At 53.5% G+C, this 15,434-nt stretch overlaps 2 protein-coding genes across 11 annotated transcripts in view; one reads left to right on the forward strand and one right to left on the reverse strand.

Annotated features, from left to right (window-relative positions):
* Positions 1-7,937, forward strand: part of ELF4 (E74 like ETS transcription factor 4) — a 42,351-nt gene extending 34,414 nt beyond the window's left edge. For all 3 annotated transcript variants that reach the window (XM_081792738.1, XM_081792740.1, XM_081792739.1), the window contains exons 6-9: positions 1,236-1,319; positions 1,396-1,588; positions 2,192-2,569; positions 3,446-7,937. In XM_081792738.1, coding sequence (XP_081648864.1) covers positions 1,236-1,319; positions 1,396-1,588; positions 2,192-2,569; positions 3,446-4,238 — 1,448 coding nt within the window. In that variant the 3' untranslated portion in view covers positions 4,239-7,937. The remainder of the gene's footprint in view (positions 1-1,235; positions 1,320-1,395; positions 1,589-2,191; positions 2,570-3,445) is intronic.
* Positions 7,938-12,443: 4,506 nt separating this feature from the next.
* BCORL1 (BCL6 corepressor like 1) overlaps positions 12,444-15,434 on the reverse strand; it is a 63,893-nt gene continuing 60,902 nt past the window's right edge. For all 8 annotated transcript variants that reach the window (XM_081792699.1, XM_081792700.1, XM_081792698.1 and 5 more), the window contains one exon: positions 12,444-14,705. In XM_081792699.1, the coding sequence (XP_081648825.1) occupies positions 14,423-14,705 (283 nt within the window). In that variant the 3' untranslated portion in view covers positions 12,444-14,422. The remainder of the gene's footprint in view (positions 14,706-15,434) is intronic.

Consider the following 15,434-nt stretch of genomic DNA (forward strand, 5'->3'; position numbering starts at 1 on the left):
GGTGAGTGGGTCGAGGCTCTTAGACACATTAAAAGGACAGCTCTCATGACACGGGTGGATGAAACGTCCTCCCTTCTGTAAAACCTGGCCTCATCAGTTGGCCTGACATCTCCCATGCCATTGCTGTCGGCCCAGCATATATGTAAACTCTTCCAGAAATGCCAATGATCCCAGATGGGTTGAACCCTCGTCTTGGTGTTTGGACACCATCCTTGGCCTCCTGGCAAGTCCCTGGCCCTCTGGGGGCCTCTGCCTATAAAAGAGGCCTCATCCAGGGGTGCCTGGGTGGCTCCATCTGTTGGCTGTCCGACTTCGGCCCAGGTCATGATCTCACAGTTTGTGAGTTCGACCCCCCGCGTCAGGCTCTGTGCTGACAGCTTGGAGCCTGGAGCCTGCTTCGGATTCTGTGTCTCTCTCTCTCTCTCTGCACCTCCCCAGCTCATGCTTGCACTCTGTCTCTGTCAAAAATAAATAAACTTAAAAAAAATTTTTTTAATAAATTAAAAAAAAAAAAGAGGCCTCATCCTGTGTGCTTATCTTCCTTCTCCAAGCTTTTGGTGCTTGGGCCATATGTGGGAGAGGACTTTGGGCTTTCCCAAGCCCCGGTGTTATTGATTTCCTTAGGTAATGACTGGTTGCCACTGCCTTGTCAGCGAGGGAACCAAAGCCTCAGTGTCACACTTACCTGCACAACAGCTGCCCCATTAGGCTGCCTTCTCTCTCTCTCTCTCTCTCTCTCTCTTTTAATGTTTATTTATTTATTTTCAGAGAGAGAGAGAGAGAGAGAGAGAGAGAGCATGAGCAGGGGAGGGGCAGAGAGAGAGAGAATTACAAGTGCAGATGAGATCATGACCTGATCCGAAATCAAGAGTCCGACGCTGAACCAACTGAGCCACCCAGGTGCCCTGAGGCTACCTTTCCATTTCAAACATTAGGCTAGGTGGATTGTGTTCTTCTAAAGGGGACTCATTTGTAACCACTACCGCATTGCAGTCGTGTTCTGGTGTACCTTTGGGGCCTGAAAATGAGGGCGGGCCATTGGGCAAGTGCAGGAACTTGAGGGCTGTGGTTGTGGAGGGTGATCGTGGGCCTCTGGTCTTGTTGACCCGGCTCTTCCTTGTCTGCCCTGGCACCCTACTTGAGGAGCTCCGGGGTCCTCCCTCTCGGGAGTCCACCCTGGAGCACTCACTGCCGTCTCGTCTCTGCCTCATCCTCCTCCCTGCTTCCCCTCACAGTCCGGAAGACCAAGGGCAACCGCAGTACCTCACCAGTCACTGACCCCAGCATCCCCATTCGGAAGAAATCTAAGGATGGCAAAGGTGCGGCTGGGAGTCAGGTGAGGTGGGAGGGGCACTGGAGGGCCTAGGCCGCCCCTCATCACGTGCCCTTCTGCAGGCAGCACCATCTACCTGTGGGAGTTCCTCCTCGCACTGCTGCAAGACAGAAACACCTGCCCCAAGTACATCAAGTGGACCCAGCGAGAGAAAGGCATCTTCAAGCTGGTGGACTCCAAAGCCGTGTCCAAGCTGTGGGGGAAGCAGAAAAATAAGCCTGACATGAACTATGAGACAATGGGGCGGGCGCTAAGGTAGGAGCTGCTGGGGCACCGAGTCCCTGCCCGGGGGGTGGGGGTGGGGGGTTACCGAACTCTTCTCCTTGTTCAAGATGTCCCTCCTGCCTTAGGGTCTCCCAGCTCTCCCACGTGGTTGCCCCTAAGCCTGTTCCCGGACCCCTGGGAGGAACAGTCCCCTCCCTCGTGTATCTCTGTCCTGGCTTTTTCTCTTTTTATAACAGAAGAGCCCTTAAGGACCCCGCATCCCCAGGAAGGGCCTTCTGCCAGCCAGAGACCCAGGGAGACAGGCCCAAGTTACCCACCGTTGACCTTTCAGGCCGGGGGACAGCTGAGCTTCCCAACGTCCATCCCCTCCCATCATTTACTCACCCCTTGTCCTTATCCCCAAAGCAGGGCAGGGCTAACATTTAAAACCCCTTTTCGTGGCCCTTTGTGTCCTCAGGGGGAGATCTCAGGAATTTCATAAAAGCCTTCCAAGTCCAAGAGTTGGCCTTGGCTGGGCTCCCTTGCCCTGGGCTCCCATCTGGCTGCCTGGCTGCCCCCTCTTCCTGCCGGACCTGCCCTGGAGGGTGGCGTGTCCCGGCCTAACTCCCCACATCCCCGGCCCTCGTCCCCCAGATACTACTACCAAAGAGGCATCCTTGCCAAAGTGGAAGGGCAGAGGCTGGTGTACCAGTTTAAGGAGATGCCCAAGGACCTGGTGGTGATCGAAGACGAGGATGAGAGAAGTGAAGTCACGGCGGCCTCCCCTCGGGCCTCCACTCCCTGCACCTCCTCCACCAGCACCACCAGGCGAGCCAGCTCCAGGGTCTCGGCCAGAGCTGTTCCCCAGGGCAAGGCAGGCCCTTCCTGGGAAAAGCCAAAGGTTCAGAGCGTTGGCTTACAGCCGTCTGCAAATCTGGAAGTGGGACTGTGTGCAGATGAGGAGATCCCCACTACCTCCGCCGTGCTCATCCCTCCCCCGGAGAGCCAGGCCAAATTCCCCAAAGCCATGAGGTAAGGGCCCTGGAGTCATTACAGGTCTTCTACTAAGACCGTGTTTGGGGAGAGTGTTCAACTTCTTGAGGAGTTCTGCTGTGTCTCCAGTCTCACGGGACACTCCCAGAATCCCTGGGAAGCCAGTAGGGAACCTGTTGGTCAAGAGGGGAAAAGTGACTTGCCCAAGGTCGCACGCTAAAATAATGGCAACGCCAGCACTTGACCTGGGCAGCTTCTGTCACCAGCTGGGGCTGTTTTGGTTATTTCAGAGTGCTCCCCAAGTAGCCACCAGGTACCTCCACATCTGGGCCCATCTCCCCAAGCCTCCTCCATTCCAGAAAAGAGACAATGGCGGATGGTACAGAGACACCCATTCTGCTTCCCTCAGGCCCTCCAGGGCCACCTGGAAAGCTCTCGCTACTTCTTGTCCATGCTCAGTGCCTCCAAATTTTCCCTGAGAAGGTTGGGCTTTGAGTTATGTGTATGTTACTCTCACTACACTGGCGTGGATAAGGTGCTCTCCTGAAGAGGGAAGGCAATAGAGCGGAGTGGTGAGCAACATGAGCTTGGGGGTCACAAAGCCTAGATGTGGTCCCTGCGACTAGCTGTGTGGTCTAAGGCAAGTTACATAACCTCTCCGTGCTTCCGTTTCCTCAAGCTGTAAAATCACATTATTAATCTTATTCAATTTGTGGGTTGTTTGGGAGATTGAGTGAAATACCACATGCCAGGCATTTAGAACGATTCCTGACCTATACTAAGTACTCAGTAGGTGTTGGCTGGTACAACAGCAAAGAAACCACACCTTCAGCTCTGTTTCTCCTGTGCCCTGCTCCCTAGCCAGTTGGGAGATGCCTTCTGCCTTAACCAAATCTGTTTTCTGTTTCTTCTCAGTACTTCTTCAGTGCCCAGCAACATCCACCTAGGAGTGGCCCCTGTGGGGTCAGGCTCGGCCCTGACCCTGCAGACAATCCCACTGACCACAGTGCTGACCAACGGGCCTCCTGCCAGTACTACTGCTTCAACCCAGCTTGTTCTCCAGAGTGTTCCGCCTGCTTCGACCTTCAAGGACACCTTCACTTTGCAGGCCTCCTTCCCCCTGAACACCAGTTTCCAAGAAAGTCAGGTGGCAGCACCAGGGGCTCCGCTGATTCTTAGTGGTCTCCCCCAACTTCTGGCTGGGGCCAACCGTCCAACCAACCCAGCACCATCCTCCGTCACAGGGGCTGGAGCAGCAGGGCCCAGCTCTCAGGCCCCTGGGACTGTCATCGCTGCCTTCATCAGGACTTCGGGTGCCACAGCAGCCCCTGGGGTCAAGGAGGGGCCACTGAGGCCCTCCTCATATGTGCAGGGCATGGTGACTGGGGCCCCCATGGAGGGGCTGCTGGTTCCTGAAGAGACCCTGAGGGAGCTCCTGAGGGATCGGGCTCACCTTCAGCCACTTCCAACACAGGTGGTTTCAAGGGGTTCCCTTCCGGGGAACCAGACTTTCTCTTCTCCCAGCTGCCCCACTGTTGGGCTGACCCCAGTGGCTGAACTTGAGCTCTCCTCAGGCTCAGGGTCCCTGTTTATGGCTGAGCCTAATGTGACCACATCTGGGAGCCTGCTTACCAGATCCCCAACCCCAGCCCCCTTCTCCCCATTCAACCCCACTTCGCTTATAAAGATGGAGCCCCATGACATATAAATGAAGGGGGTCGGGGGAGGTGTGTCCCAACAGGCAAAGTTGAACAGCATTTTTATATGGACTTCCTGTAGCAGAGACTGACTGAAACAGCACACCTGCCCTTTTCAGTGGGATGTCAATACACCAGATCCCCTGTCCCCAACCCCTGCCCGGTGTCACCACGGCCAAGCCATGCCCAATTTGAGCATCCGTGGCGTCAGACCATGGCCTTCAAGAGCACTAGGGGATATGCTCTTGTCAGGGTAATGGGCTGACTTGGTGATGGAGCAAAAACCTCCTGAGAAGTTTGTGGCCAGGGCTGAGGCAGGGGCTCTGGGGGAAGAGTCCTGTCGTGGGGCTATATTTCACCATCTACGTTCCCTCCACAGGGAATTTCCTATCCCGTATGTGAATATCTCTGTATGTATTTGTGTGTACTTGTGGGTCTGTATCTCTGTTTCTTTGGGGAGGATGGGCGTGTAGCTGTGAGGTATTCAAGGGTGTGTGTCTTTGCGGGTCAGCTGCAGAGATGGGGAGTGTTTTTTAAGGGAAAGCATTCTCTAGTGCCCTCTGTACAAACCGAGATTCAGTTGCTCTGAGGCTGTGGGGTATATGCTGGATCCCCCAAATTGAGAGAGATGTCACAGAGCTGGAGCAGGTCCAGGGTACGAGGATTTCAGTGGGCATGTGTGCTGGCGAAGACGCGGTTAGAAGGGCCAAGGTCAGACCCAGATAGAAAGTCCCCAGGCAGGGGCTGAATTAATTGAATGTGCCGAGGGTGTGGACTCCCTCTTGATGAGTGTCATCCCGATACCTCCCTGCTGTCAGGCATTGCTGGGACAGCCGTCGCGGTGCATGCTGGCTCTGCCTCCGTCCTCACCCGTGTGTGCCTGCTGCTCAGCGTGCCTTCTACTCACCTTGTAGGCTTGCCAACCCACTCGCCCCCACAATGGCTATCACAGTCCTCGAGTGGACCGTTGACACTCATCGCCAACTTTCAGTTGCACCTAGCCCTGACTCTTCCTGCAACAAGAAGACAGGAGCCAGCAGATGTGAGCCCCCATGGCACTTCTCCCATCTCTACATGGTTCCTTGCTTCCCTCTTTCTTCTTTCTGAGGAAGTTTCAACTGATCCTCTATTAGGTCAAACCCTTGGCCTAACTCCTCCTTCCCCTTTGAATTAGCTTGCCTCTCTCCCGCGAAAATTGGGGGGGCAAGGCTAAGAGTTAAAACATGTTGACAGCCTCAGAAACAATGATATGATCTGGTGAATTTGGTTAATGTGAATCAGTGCCTCAGGACCTTTTCTGTGTCCTCAGTATAAAACCATCCATTAGACCTAACTACCTCCCCAGGTTGTTCTCTCTCTCCTTCTGGTCACTGCCAAGCCTCCTATCATTCTCTCCCACTCTCTTCTTGTGCTTCCCCCTTCTCTCCCTGGAAAGGAAACATATATGGATGTGCAGGTGTATTTATTACACATCTCCAACACTCGGCATTAAAATGCCTTTTTCTAATATGATCAGGTTATTATGACAAATTCCCAATGATGGAAAGTGAAACATCCCAAGAAAGAGTCACCTTTCAAACAAAATTTGCACAAAGTCACTGCGTGGATTAGGGGTGGCCCTGCCCCCGCCCCAAATCCGTAGAACTCATCATCTGAAGGTCACTGATACCCTCATGGTGACATGAAGTGTCTTCTTCACAGTTCTCAGTCCCTGTGAGCCCTCATGGCTCGTGACACTACTTTCTCCCCCCTCCTGCAGTAGCCGGGTTCTTGGGCTACCCTCTGTACCTGTGCTGGCCCCACATCTGCCACTTTAAATGTGGGTGCCCACCAAGGGTCTCAGCCGCTCTCCTGGCTCTGCCTTGGCTCTTTGGGGATGGGGCTGAAATTGAGAGAGTCAGCCCCCACTTTTCTCCTCAGCTCCTGCTTGCATTTCCAGTGGCCTGCTGGACATTTCCATCCAGATGCCTGTCATGCCTCAAACACAGCCCTTCTATCAAAAATGGATTTGAAAGTCTTCACACACACACACACACACACACACACACACACACAACCTTTCCCTCCCCTAAAACAAAAATCTGTCATGACTTGCCTATTTCTGTGAAAGGTGCCACCATTTTCCTGACCTTCTAAGCTTGACATTTCAGAGCCATCTGACGGCTGCCTTCATTTGACCCTAACCCTCCCCCATCTCTTGAAGTCCAGGCCGTTTGCCATGTCTCCGAAATCTAGCCTTTCTTCCACATTCTCAGAGCCTCCAGCCTAGCTCAGACTTACTCGAGTGTATCTCTTTCCCGGATACACCAACACAGCGCAGTGTGACCTGTCCCCCTCTCTGATCTGCCTGCTGGGGCACCAGTCCTGTTCTTTCTCTGCTAAAAAGCCTTCAATGGCTCTTCATTGCCTATAGGTAGGGGTGATACTCAAAATACTTTAGCCTCCTATCTGTTCTGGCAGCTGAGCATTAAATTTTAATTTGCTGAACCACAAAGCAGTCCAGGGGTCCTGGAGGAGAGGGGAGGGAACATTTGAGGACTCAGGGCAGTAATTCCAAAAGGAAGGCCCCAAGTCCTTGGACCTTCTGGCAAAGGCCCTTCACCATCAAGCCCCAACTGACTTCCCTAGTCATCTCTCACATTCCTTCCCTGACCCCCGGGGTCCTGCTCCAAACAGGGATTCCCCCGGCCTTTGAGTTTGCCTCTGTTTGAAGTTTCCCACCTCTGCGGTTTTGCTTTACTTGGTTCTGCTCAACCAGGATGCTCTTCCCACCCTGTTAGTACCAATTAAATTGTATCCATCCTTTAAGACTCTGTTCACGGAAGCTGCCTCCCCAGACCAGACTACCCCTGAGTTCTTCATTTGAAATTCGCACCAATTGCCACTCTTTTGGCAACTGCTCATGAATAGTGACATCTCCTCTGTTATAATCACAAACTGTTACTTAAATCTTCAATGACCTGGGCCTATTTAGTCTCCCCACTTAGTGTGCCACCTTTCGAGGGGCGGGGGGCTGTACCACCCACAGAGCGGGGCAAGCTATGAACCATCTAGTGAGCATCAGTGAGCCCACTGAGCTGCTGAGAGATGGGGAAGAAAGTCTGAGGCTGGTGACCTCTGACCTCCCCTCTGCACAGGCACTCACCCTAGGTGCTCCACTGCCCAGGGCCAGCCCTCTCTGGCTCAGTGCCCTCATGATTCCCCCACTCCCACCCCCCAGCCTTATCACCCAAGAGTTGTTACTACTTTGAACACCCCCTGCCCCTAAAGAAACTTCCCTGTCCAGTTTCTTTCCTAATTCAAAGTGTTAAAGTAGCTAATCTGGTCAACTAACCTGTGCTGATCTAGTTATGGGAGAGGGCCGGAGGAGACCCTCAGGAGACCGGTTCATTTTTGCCAGGGTCATGTGGCAACAACCTCCTTGCCTTTGCGAAGACGGTGTAATGGGGTCAGGAGACCCGCTCCTCACCCCCTAGCAGCTGATGTATCCCTCCTTCCTCTGGGCTCCCGCAGCACTTTGTGTATACCTCTTCCTGTAGCACTTAGCACATGGTAGCTCCTTAGCTATGTGTTTATGTATGTTGCCTCTCTAATAGACTGTGAGCTCCTCAAGGACAGGGACTGTGTGTTAGTCACTGATGTATCCCCAGCGCCTAGCACAGTGCCTGGCACACAGTAGGTGCTCAATAAATGTTTATTGAAAGAAACAATGAGTCATGTTTCTAATCATGGGGATTTCAGCCATATACTGTAGCAGGCAAAAGGGGGAGGGGAAGGACAACCCATACTTGGGGGCTCTCACAGCCTTTTGGCCCCTCATATGACTGCAGGCAGCTGATTCCTTGCCCAGGTCTACCTGCCCCCCTCCTAACAGGGTCCAGAGGAGCCTGAGGCTGCTTCTAGCTGTGCCTTGCTGTCACCAGGAGCCACTGGGGACTCCTGAAACTCCCTACCCCTTTGCCCTGCCCTTTTCAGCTTCAGCACTGGTTCCTCACCTCTGGCTGGAAAGGAGTGGCAGAAAGGTCAGGACCCATGGAAAGGGCAAGGCAAGAAGTTATTCTTATACCATCATAGGTTTTTCTGACTCCATAACATATTTGTTTTTATTTGAGAGAGAAAGAGATACAGAGAGCAGGGGAGGGGTGGGGGGGGGGGAGAGACAGAGAGACAGAGACAGAGAGAGAGAGAGAGAGAGAATCTTAAGAATCCATGCTAAGTGTGAAGCCTGGAGCCGGGCTAGATCCCACACCCTGGGATCACGACCTGCCCCCAAATCAAGACTCAGATGCTCAACGGACTGAGCCCCCAGGCATTCTCAGTAATGTATTTTTATTATTTTATTTTTAAAGTTTTAAAAATGTTTTTTAATTTTTTTTTTTTTTTTTTGACAGAAAGAGAGGGACAGAGACACAGACAGAGCATGAGCAGGGGAGGGGCAGATAGAGACAGAAACACAGAAGCCGAAGCAGGCTCCGGGCTCTAGACAGCACCCAGCCCCACGGGGCGGGGCTCGAACTCAGAACCGCGAGATCATGACCTGAGCCGAAGTCGGCCGCTTAACTGACTGAGCCACCCAGGCACCCCTGTTTTTATTTTTAAAGTTTATTTTGAGAGAGAGAGAAAAAGAGAGAAAAAAGTGCGGGAGGGGCAAGGGGAGAGATAATCACAAGCAGGCTCTGCACTGTCAGTACGGAGCCTGAGGCGGGGCTCGAACCCACGCACCACGAGAGCATAACCTGAGCCACCCAGGCGTTCCCCGCATAACGTATTTTTAAAGAGGTCTCTGCTTCCAAAGCTGCTGGACCCGAGGTGAGTGAGCTCATCTCCCTCCCACCGCTCGCTCCCAGGACTTAGAAGCCAAGACGATCTCAGCGTTCAAGAGTCTCTGCCCCTGGCGTGCCGGACGTGAGGACCAACGTCCAGTAGGTGGAGCTCTCGAGCTGGCGATGGCGGGCTGACGACCCGGGAGAGCCCGGGAAGGGGGAGGCGGCCAGGGTGGGGCCGGCGCCCTTCCGTCCCTCGGTCCTGACTCTGAGCCCCCAACTGTCCCTGAGCGGCTTCGGGCCCCACCAAGGCCTTCCATTGCTCGGGAACTTAGAATTCCCCCCTGCACTCCACCCCTCTACTTTCCCGGGAGAATTTAGCAGTGGCCTGAATGCCCTCTCCCCATTGGCCTGTCGCGCCCTGGCCCCGCCCCCCCCATCGGCCCCCTCACCCAGCCTCCCCGACCAGCAGGTGAGCTTGCAGCGCACCCGGCCCGGCGCGCGGGCCGCCGCTCTTCCCCGGCTTCGGGAGGGAGCCTCCGCCTCCGCTTTTCGCCGCGGGGGCGTCCGGCCTGGCCCGCCTCCCCACCGCGGCTGCCTATAGCTGCACGTCCACGAGGCGCCGCTTTCCACCTTGAAATCGACGAGCGATCGAGGCGCCCGCGGCATCCGTTTGCCTGCGGAGGGCCCCGGACCGCCCGCTGTGGTGTGAGCCTGGGCTCCCGCAGGGCCGGTGCCGGGCCGGGGAGGCGTCCGCACCCAGCTGCCCGACGCTGCGGCGCGCCCGCTCCCCTCGCGGTGTAAACCCGGAGTCTAGGGGAACACGTGGAGTCCTGGGCTGCCCATTGCGGGGTCCAGGAGGCCCGAGCTCGGCACCTCCCCATGGCAGCTAAGCAGGCTGCCCTTGGGGCAGACCCCATTCTCCCTAAAACACACACACACACACACACACACACACACACACGGCTTGGCAGGCTGGACACAATAAAACACTCAACAAGCTTCCCTGTTAAAGGTTAGAATGTGGAAGGGGCAGTTTACTGCCCAAGTGACCCCCCTCCGACCCAAATAGGGATGCGCGGATAGCGGATGGCCCGTTCTCCGGAAATACGGAGACTTGAACAGGGCCTCCCTTTAACCCTGCACCCCAAAGAGGAACATTCTGGTAAAACCATCATTAACTGTTGGCCCACGACACGTAGGAGGAACTAACTTCAGCTAAACAGCCGTGTTTACTCAGTATGATTCTCTTCCTTCGTGGGTAAATTGAGCCCTATTTGGCAGACGGAGCGATGAAGAGTCAGAAAGATTGGGTTCTCACCCAAGGTCAGCCTAGGTGGCAAGTGGTGGAGCTGGCTCCTTCCCCTAGGCCGCACTGGAAGGATTAGATCACCCCAATCTGGAGCAGGGATGCAGGCTTCATATCACACAACCCATACCTCCTGCCTTGGTCTTCCCACTCTGGCTGAAGGGCAGTGAGCCCTATCTGGGAAAGGTGTGTGGAAAGGAGCCCAAAGGCAAGAGAACAAGGAACTTTTTGGTTTTGCTTTTAACTTGCCTCCTTTCTGCAGGGAAATAAAGGGGTGTGTGCACCCACACACCCAAACCCAGAAGCGCAGGGATGTCCATGGCTCCCCAAAGGACCCTCACCTATTTATTTGGGGTCATTCTTTTTTTTTTTTTAATAAAGTTTACTTATTTATTTTGAGAGAGAGAGAGAGAGAGAGAGAGAGAGAGAGAGAGTGGCAGGGACAGAGAAGGAGGGAGAGAGACAGAATCCCAAGCAGGTTCTGCACTGTGAGTGCAGAGCCCCATGTGAGGCTCCAGCTCACCAACCATGAAATCATGACCTGAGCTGAAGTCAGACGCCATCAGAGCCACCCAGGCACCCTCTCTTTGGAGTCATTCTGACTCTACCCATGGCATCTCCCTCCTGCCTTCAATTAGAAATTCTTATAGTACCCTCACCACTCTCCCTTCCTCCTTTCACCTGAATCTCAAGCGATTACCTGTCTTTCTCTGTGGCCCACCTCCAACACATTTTTACCATTAAAACTAAAACAAAAACAAAAAACCCTCTATCACTACCCAGTTTAAAGTTTTCCCGTGGTTCCCACCATCTAGGGCAAAAGTCCAAGCCGTGCCCGTTGGCATGCCTGGCAGGGCTCCTGCCCCCTCCTTCCCCATCTGTCCCTTCCAGCTGCAGTGACACTGAAGTGGCTTATAGTTTCCTGCACATACTACTCTCATTTGTCTCCAAGCCTTTGCTCGGATTGTCCCCTCAGTTCAGAGATGCTTCCCTGACACCCCTAATTCCTATTTTTCTACTTAAGTGTCAACTGGGCACCCTCTCTCCCAGTAAGTCCTTCTAACCACCCCAGTGCCCTTGCCCTTTGAGCTGAATCCTTGCACTCACTACATAGCTTTTGTGACCTATTGACTTGTCTGATTTCTTCACTCCAAGTTCCAAACAGAGGATTGACCTAAATTCAGTACTGCTATGGGGTTGTTTAGGAACCTGAGAAAGCAAGTAGTCTACAGGCCTCGAGATCAGAAAGCGAGTAAGCAAAGGCCAATGAGGAAGATTAATGCTGTGGCTCCAAGGGATGGATGTTCCTCCACCTGGGCAGAAAGACCCGAGTTGAAGCACGCTCCTGGGGCTGGAGCAAAGAGCAGCTCATAGTTTGCTCCTGGGGGTGGCTAGACTCCAGTTGGCCAGACCCACAGATACCCTCACTTGTACACTGACAGGGTTCTCCAGAGACTTACACAGGGAGACATCCCAGGCCTGTCAAACATCCACTTCCCCCTCAAACAGTAACAGGTACGTTCTGAAGCCAGCAGGCAAAAGGAACTAGGAGCTTCTACCACTGTTTTTCAGAAGTGGGAAGAAAAAGTGTAAAATACAGGACGGGCATCTTGCCTCCATAGTAGCTGGGTCTTAGGAAACCGGAAGTGTGGACTGACTGCACCATGTGGGCGGCCCGGGGGTGGGAGGCCAGGGGCACAACAGTGAGGGCAGTGATAAGACTGTGCAGTCAGATGTGGATGTGGGTGGCCCAGGGCAAGAGAGCCAGCAGGCAGGTGATTTCCTTGAGCCGCCTAAGAGAGGGCTCTCCTTCCAGCTCTGCTACTCCTATAGCAAACAAGGCGCGCGCACACACGTGTGCCCACACCCACACCCACACACACACACACCTAAACTGATGCAGATATTCAATTCTCCCCACAGCTCCTGCAGCCCAGGATGTGCCCCTGCCTTGCCTTTTGTTTCCAGATCTTGCCCCAGTGACCCAAATGTTGTCTAGCCCCTCCACCTTGTCCTCATTTGTACCCAAACTACAAGGCAGGATCAGGGGTTTCCCATTGACTTCATCAGGACACCCATCTGCTTTAACCACAGAAAAACCAATATGGGGAAAAGAGTAAAGACAGGAGACAGAAGCCCTGACGCAGGTTTTCAGTATGCAAGTGTTTTTGACTCCACAGCCAGTTGCTTAAAATGAAACATAAAGGGCAGCCAGAATACACACCCAAATGCAAAAAGGTAAAGGAAACATAAAATAAACCACACAATACCATGAACCCCCACAAAACCAAAAAATTAAAACCCAAAACCCCTCAACTTTATATATATATATATATGTATATATATATATATACATATATATATATATATATATTTTTTTTTTTTTTTTTTTTTTAAGGGAGAACAACTGTTCAAAACCAACTGGGCAGTATGGTGGGGGTGGGGAGCAGTCCTACAGAAGGGGGCCTTGAACTTCCCCCTGGGAACAAAGAACAAACACAATACAAAGAAAATAACCACCAATCTCCCACATGGGTCAGGAGTCTCCAGAGAACAGATTGTCCCATCCTCAAACTGGCTTTTTTTTTTTTTGCCGTTTTTTTTTGTCTTTTTTTTTTTTCCATTTTCTTCTTTTGTTGTTGTTGTTTTAGCACCTGTACAATAAAACTGTACCATCTCCAATCAGCTGGCCATAGCCAGGCCCTCCTGCCTTTAGATGGTACATACTCTCTACAAGGATTGTTTGGAAAAAATAGCAATTGGTAGAAAAATAAGAACAGGAATAGGAAAGACAATGCCACAGAGGGGGGAAGGGACAGGGAAACAGCCCAAGCTCCTCCCCTCTCTCCCTCTCTCTCCTTCAACAAACCCAGTGCTGGAGGCCAGGAGGGAGGCCTGGCAGGGGCCCCACACTCAGCCCCAGGTCCTGAGGCGAGGTAGGAGTGGAGCCTGGCTGGAGCCCAGCCTCCTGCCCTCACCTAGGAAACAGCTGAGGCCTGGATCTCACATCTGGCCATCAATCCCAGAGCCCTCTGCAGATTCCAAAGGAGAATGGGGGGCAGAGGGAGAAGCAGGGAGGAGAGAGAAAGTGGGTGCTGAATCTGGGAAGGGGAGAGGTGATAGGCAAGGGCTGGGAGCTGAGAGGCTCAGCATCCAGAAGGGGCAAAGGCAGAATGGGGTGGGGTGGATGGAGGTGCAGGGGTGGGTGGAGGAGACGTGGGAACAAGCCCATGTTGTGCACTCTGAGGGGAGCAGTGAAGGAAGTGTGAGGAGGGGTGACCTTAGCTTTCACTCCCATTCTTGACTCTCCCCAAGTAGAGTGACTCACTAGCCCCTTGCCCTCACAATCCACCCCTCCCCAGAAACCTCCCTAATCTCGAGACAGGGCTGCTGTGAAGGGCAGGTGGTAAAACAATAAAAAAATGGGGGGGGGAGCACCAAAGCCTCAGGATTATCCTCAATCCCCCCAGCCCCAGGCCAGCACCAGCCACCTTCATCAGTCACGGGTCCTCGGCCCCCTGCCCCACCTGCCCCCTCCCCAGTGGGGTGAAAACAAACCTGGGAGTAACTGTCAGAGGGAGGGGGCAGCTCCAGAGCTTATCAAGAAAGACAAAGAAAGGAGGTGAAGAAAGTCCCTCAATACAACAAGTTGTCTCAAATCGTCACAGTGATACAGACTTATCAGAAACCAATGAAACAATACAAATTAAATACTAATAAAATAAATACTATGGAAGACAGAAGAACACAGGGGAACAGAGGGGGCGCTCAGAGATTTGGCCTTTTCTCATTTCTCCTCCGGACAGGCTGAGGCCACCCCAAGGGACCCTGGCACCACCTCCCACCATCCCTGGGACCTCTTGCCCTCAGACGTGGAATTCAACTTTCCACCCCCATCACCAACCACAACAACAATGACGATGACAGGGAGATGAGAACTAATTATAACCAGAAAAAAAAAAAAAAATCCAGTCACTAATGCTGGCATTGATAAGGCGGCTTCTTGTTGGTCCGTATTATTGCCTCATTCTGCAGTCTGGTGCTCGGTGGGGGAAAGACATGGGAAGTGGGGAAGGGTGAACTTGGGAGGAGAAAGAAGAAAAGGGAGGGGCTGTTTTCCCGGTCAACTGTTCCACGGCTGGAACTCCACCTCAGACCCCAGGAGCCGAAGTAGCTCTGGCTCATACCGCACCAGCTCCACAGTCTCAGAGGAGCCTGGGGCAGATCTGTCGTCCATGCCTCCGGGCCTCTCGGCTGGGGTCAGAAGCTGACTGGAGGCCACCTGCCGGTAGAACTCAGCCTTGGGCAAGGTGGCAATTTCAAAGTGCGGGAACCGAGCCTGAAAGATCCTGGAGGAAAGCTTCAGCCTCTTCAGGACATCGGTAAAGAGGAACCAGTTGCAGGGCCTGGAAGAGGCAAGAGTAGGAGTTATGGAAGAGGCCTGGGTGGAACCAGTGGGGTGCCAGGAACACTCTGGAAGGCCCAGGAAGGCTGCCAGTTTGGCTACCTGTCCCCCACCCCCAAACTAAACCATGGACTCCCTGGGTGTCACTGAGGCAAAAATCTCCTGTGCTAGCCTGCACTGGCTGAACCAGCTTTCAGCTCAGTTGTGAGCATTCAACCCGTGACTACCCCTTCCTTTTAAAATAGTGGGAGCAGGAAAGAAAGGGACCTTCCAGAACCCAAAACTCTTAGCAGGCATCCCCAGGCCTTCCCCACACCCCATGACCCGGAATTTACCATCTGCTGGGACCAGTTCTTTTCCTCTACCGAGCCCTGCTACCCCGTCTGGTTTCCCTTTCCTGTTCTCACTCCTGTTTCCCGTGCCTCTTCATTCTCCAAGACCTTCCCCAACAGACGGGGAGCCGTGGAGAAAGGCCTAAACTGTGGGTAATCTAAAAGGCATTTCTCTTTGGCTCTGGAATGCATTAGACAAGTTTTTTCTCCAGCGGCAGCACCATCGTTTCTGCAGGGCCAGAGCTCACGTTACAGCCAGTCTGACTCTGCTGAGCACACCCGACTGGCCTGGGCGGCAGCCTGGGGACAGCTGGGAGGGGTGCCGGGGAGGCCGATCACGGGCCATGCGCTTGCTTCGACTAAACCAGGAAGAGACACTGCATTCCCCTGATGATGGT

The sequence above is a fragment of the Panthera onca genome, chromosome X (genome assembly GCF_046562875.1).
Source record: "Panthera onca isolate mPanOnc1 chromosome X, mPanOnc1 haplotype 2, whole genome shotgun sequence".
In the NCBI taxonomy this organism is placed as follows: Eukaryota; Metazoa; Chordata; class Mammalia; order Carnivora; family Felidae; genus Panthera; species Panthera onca.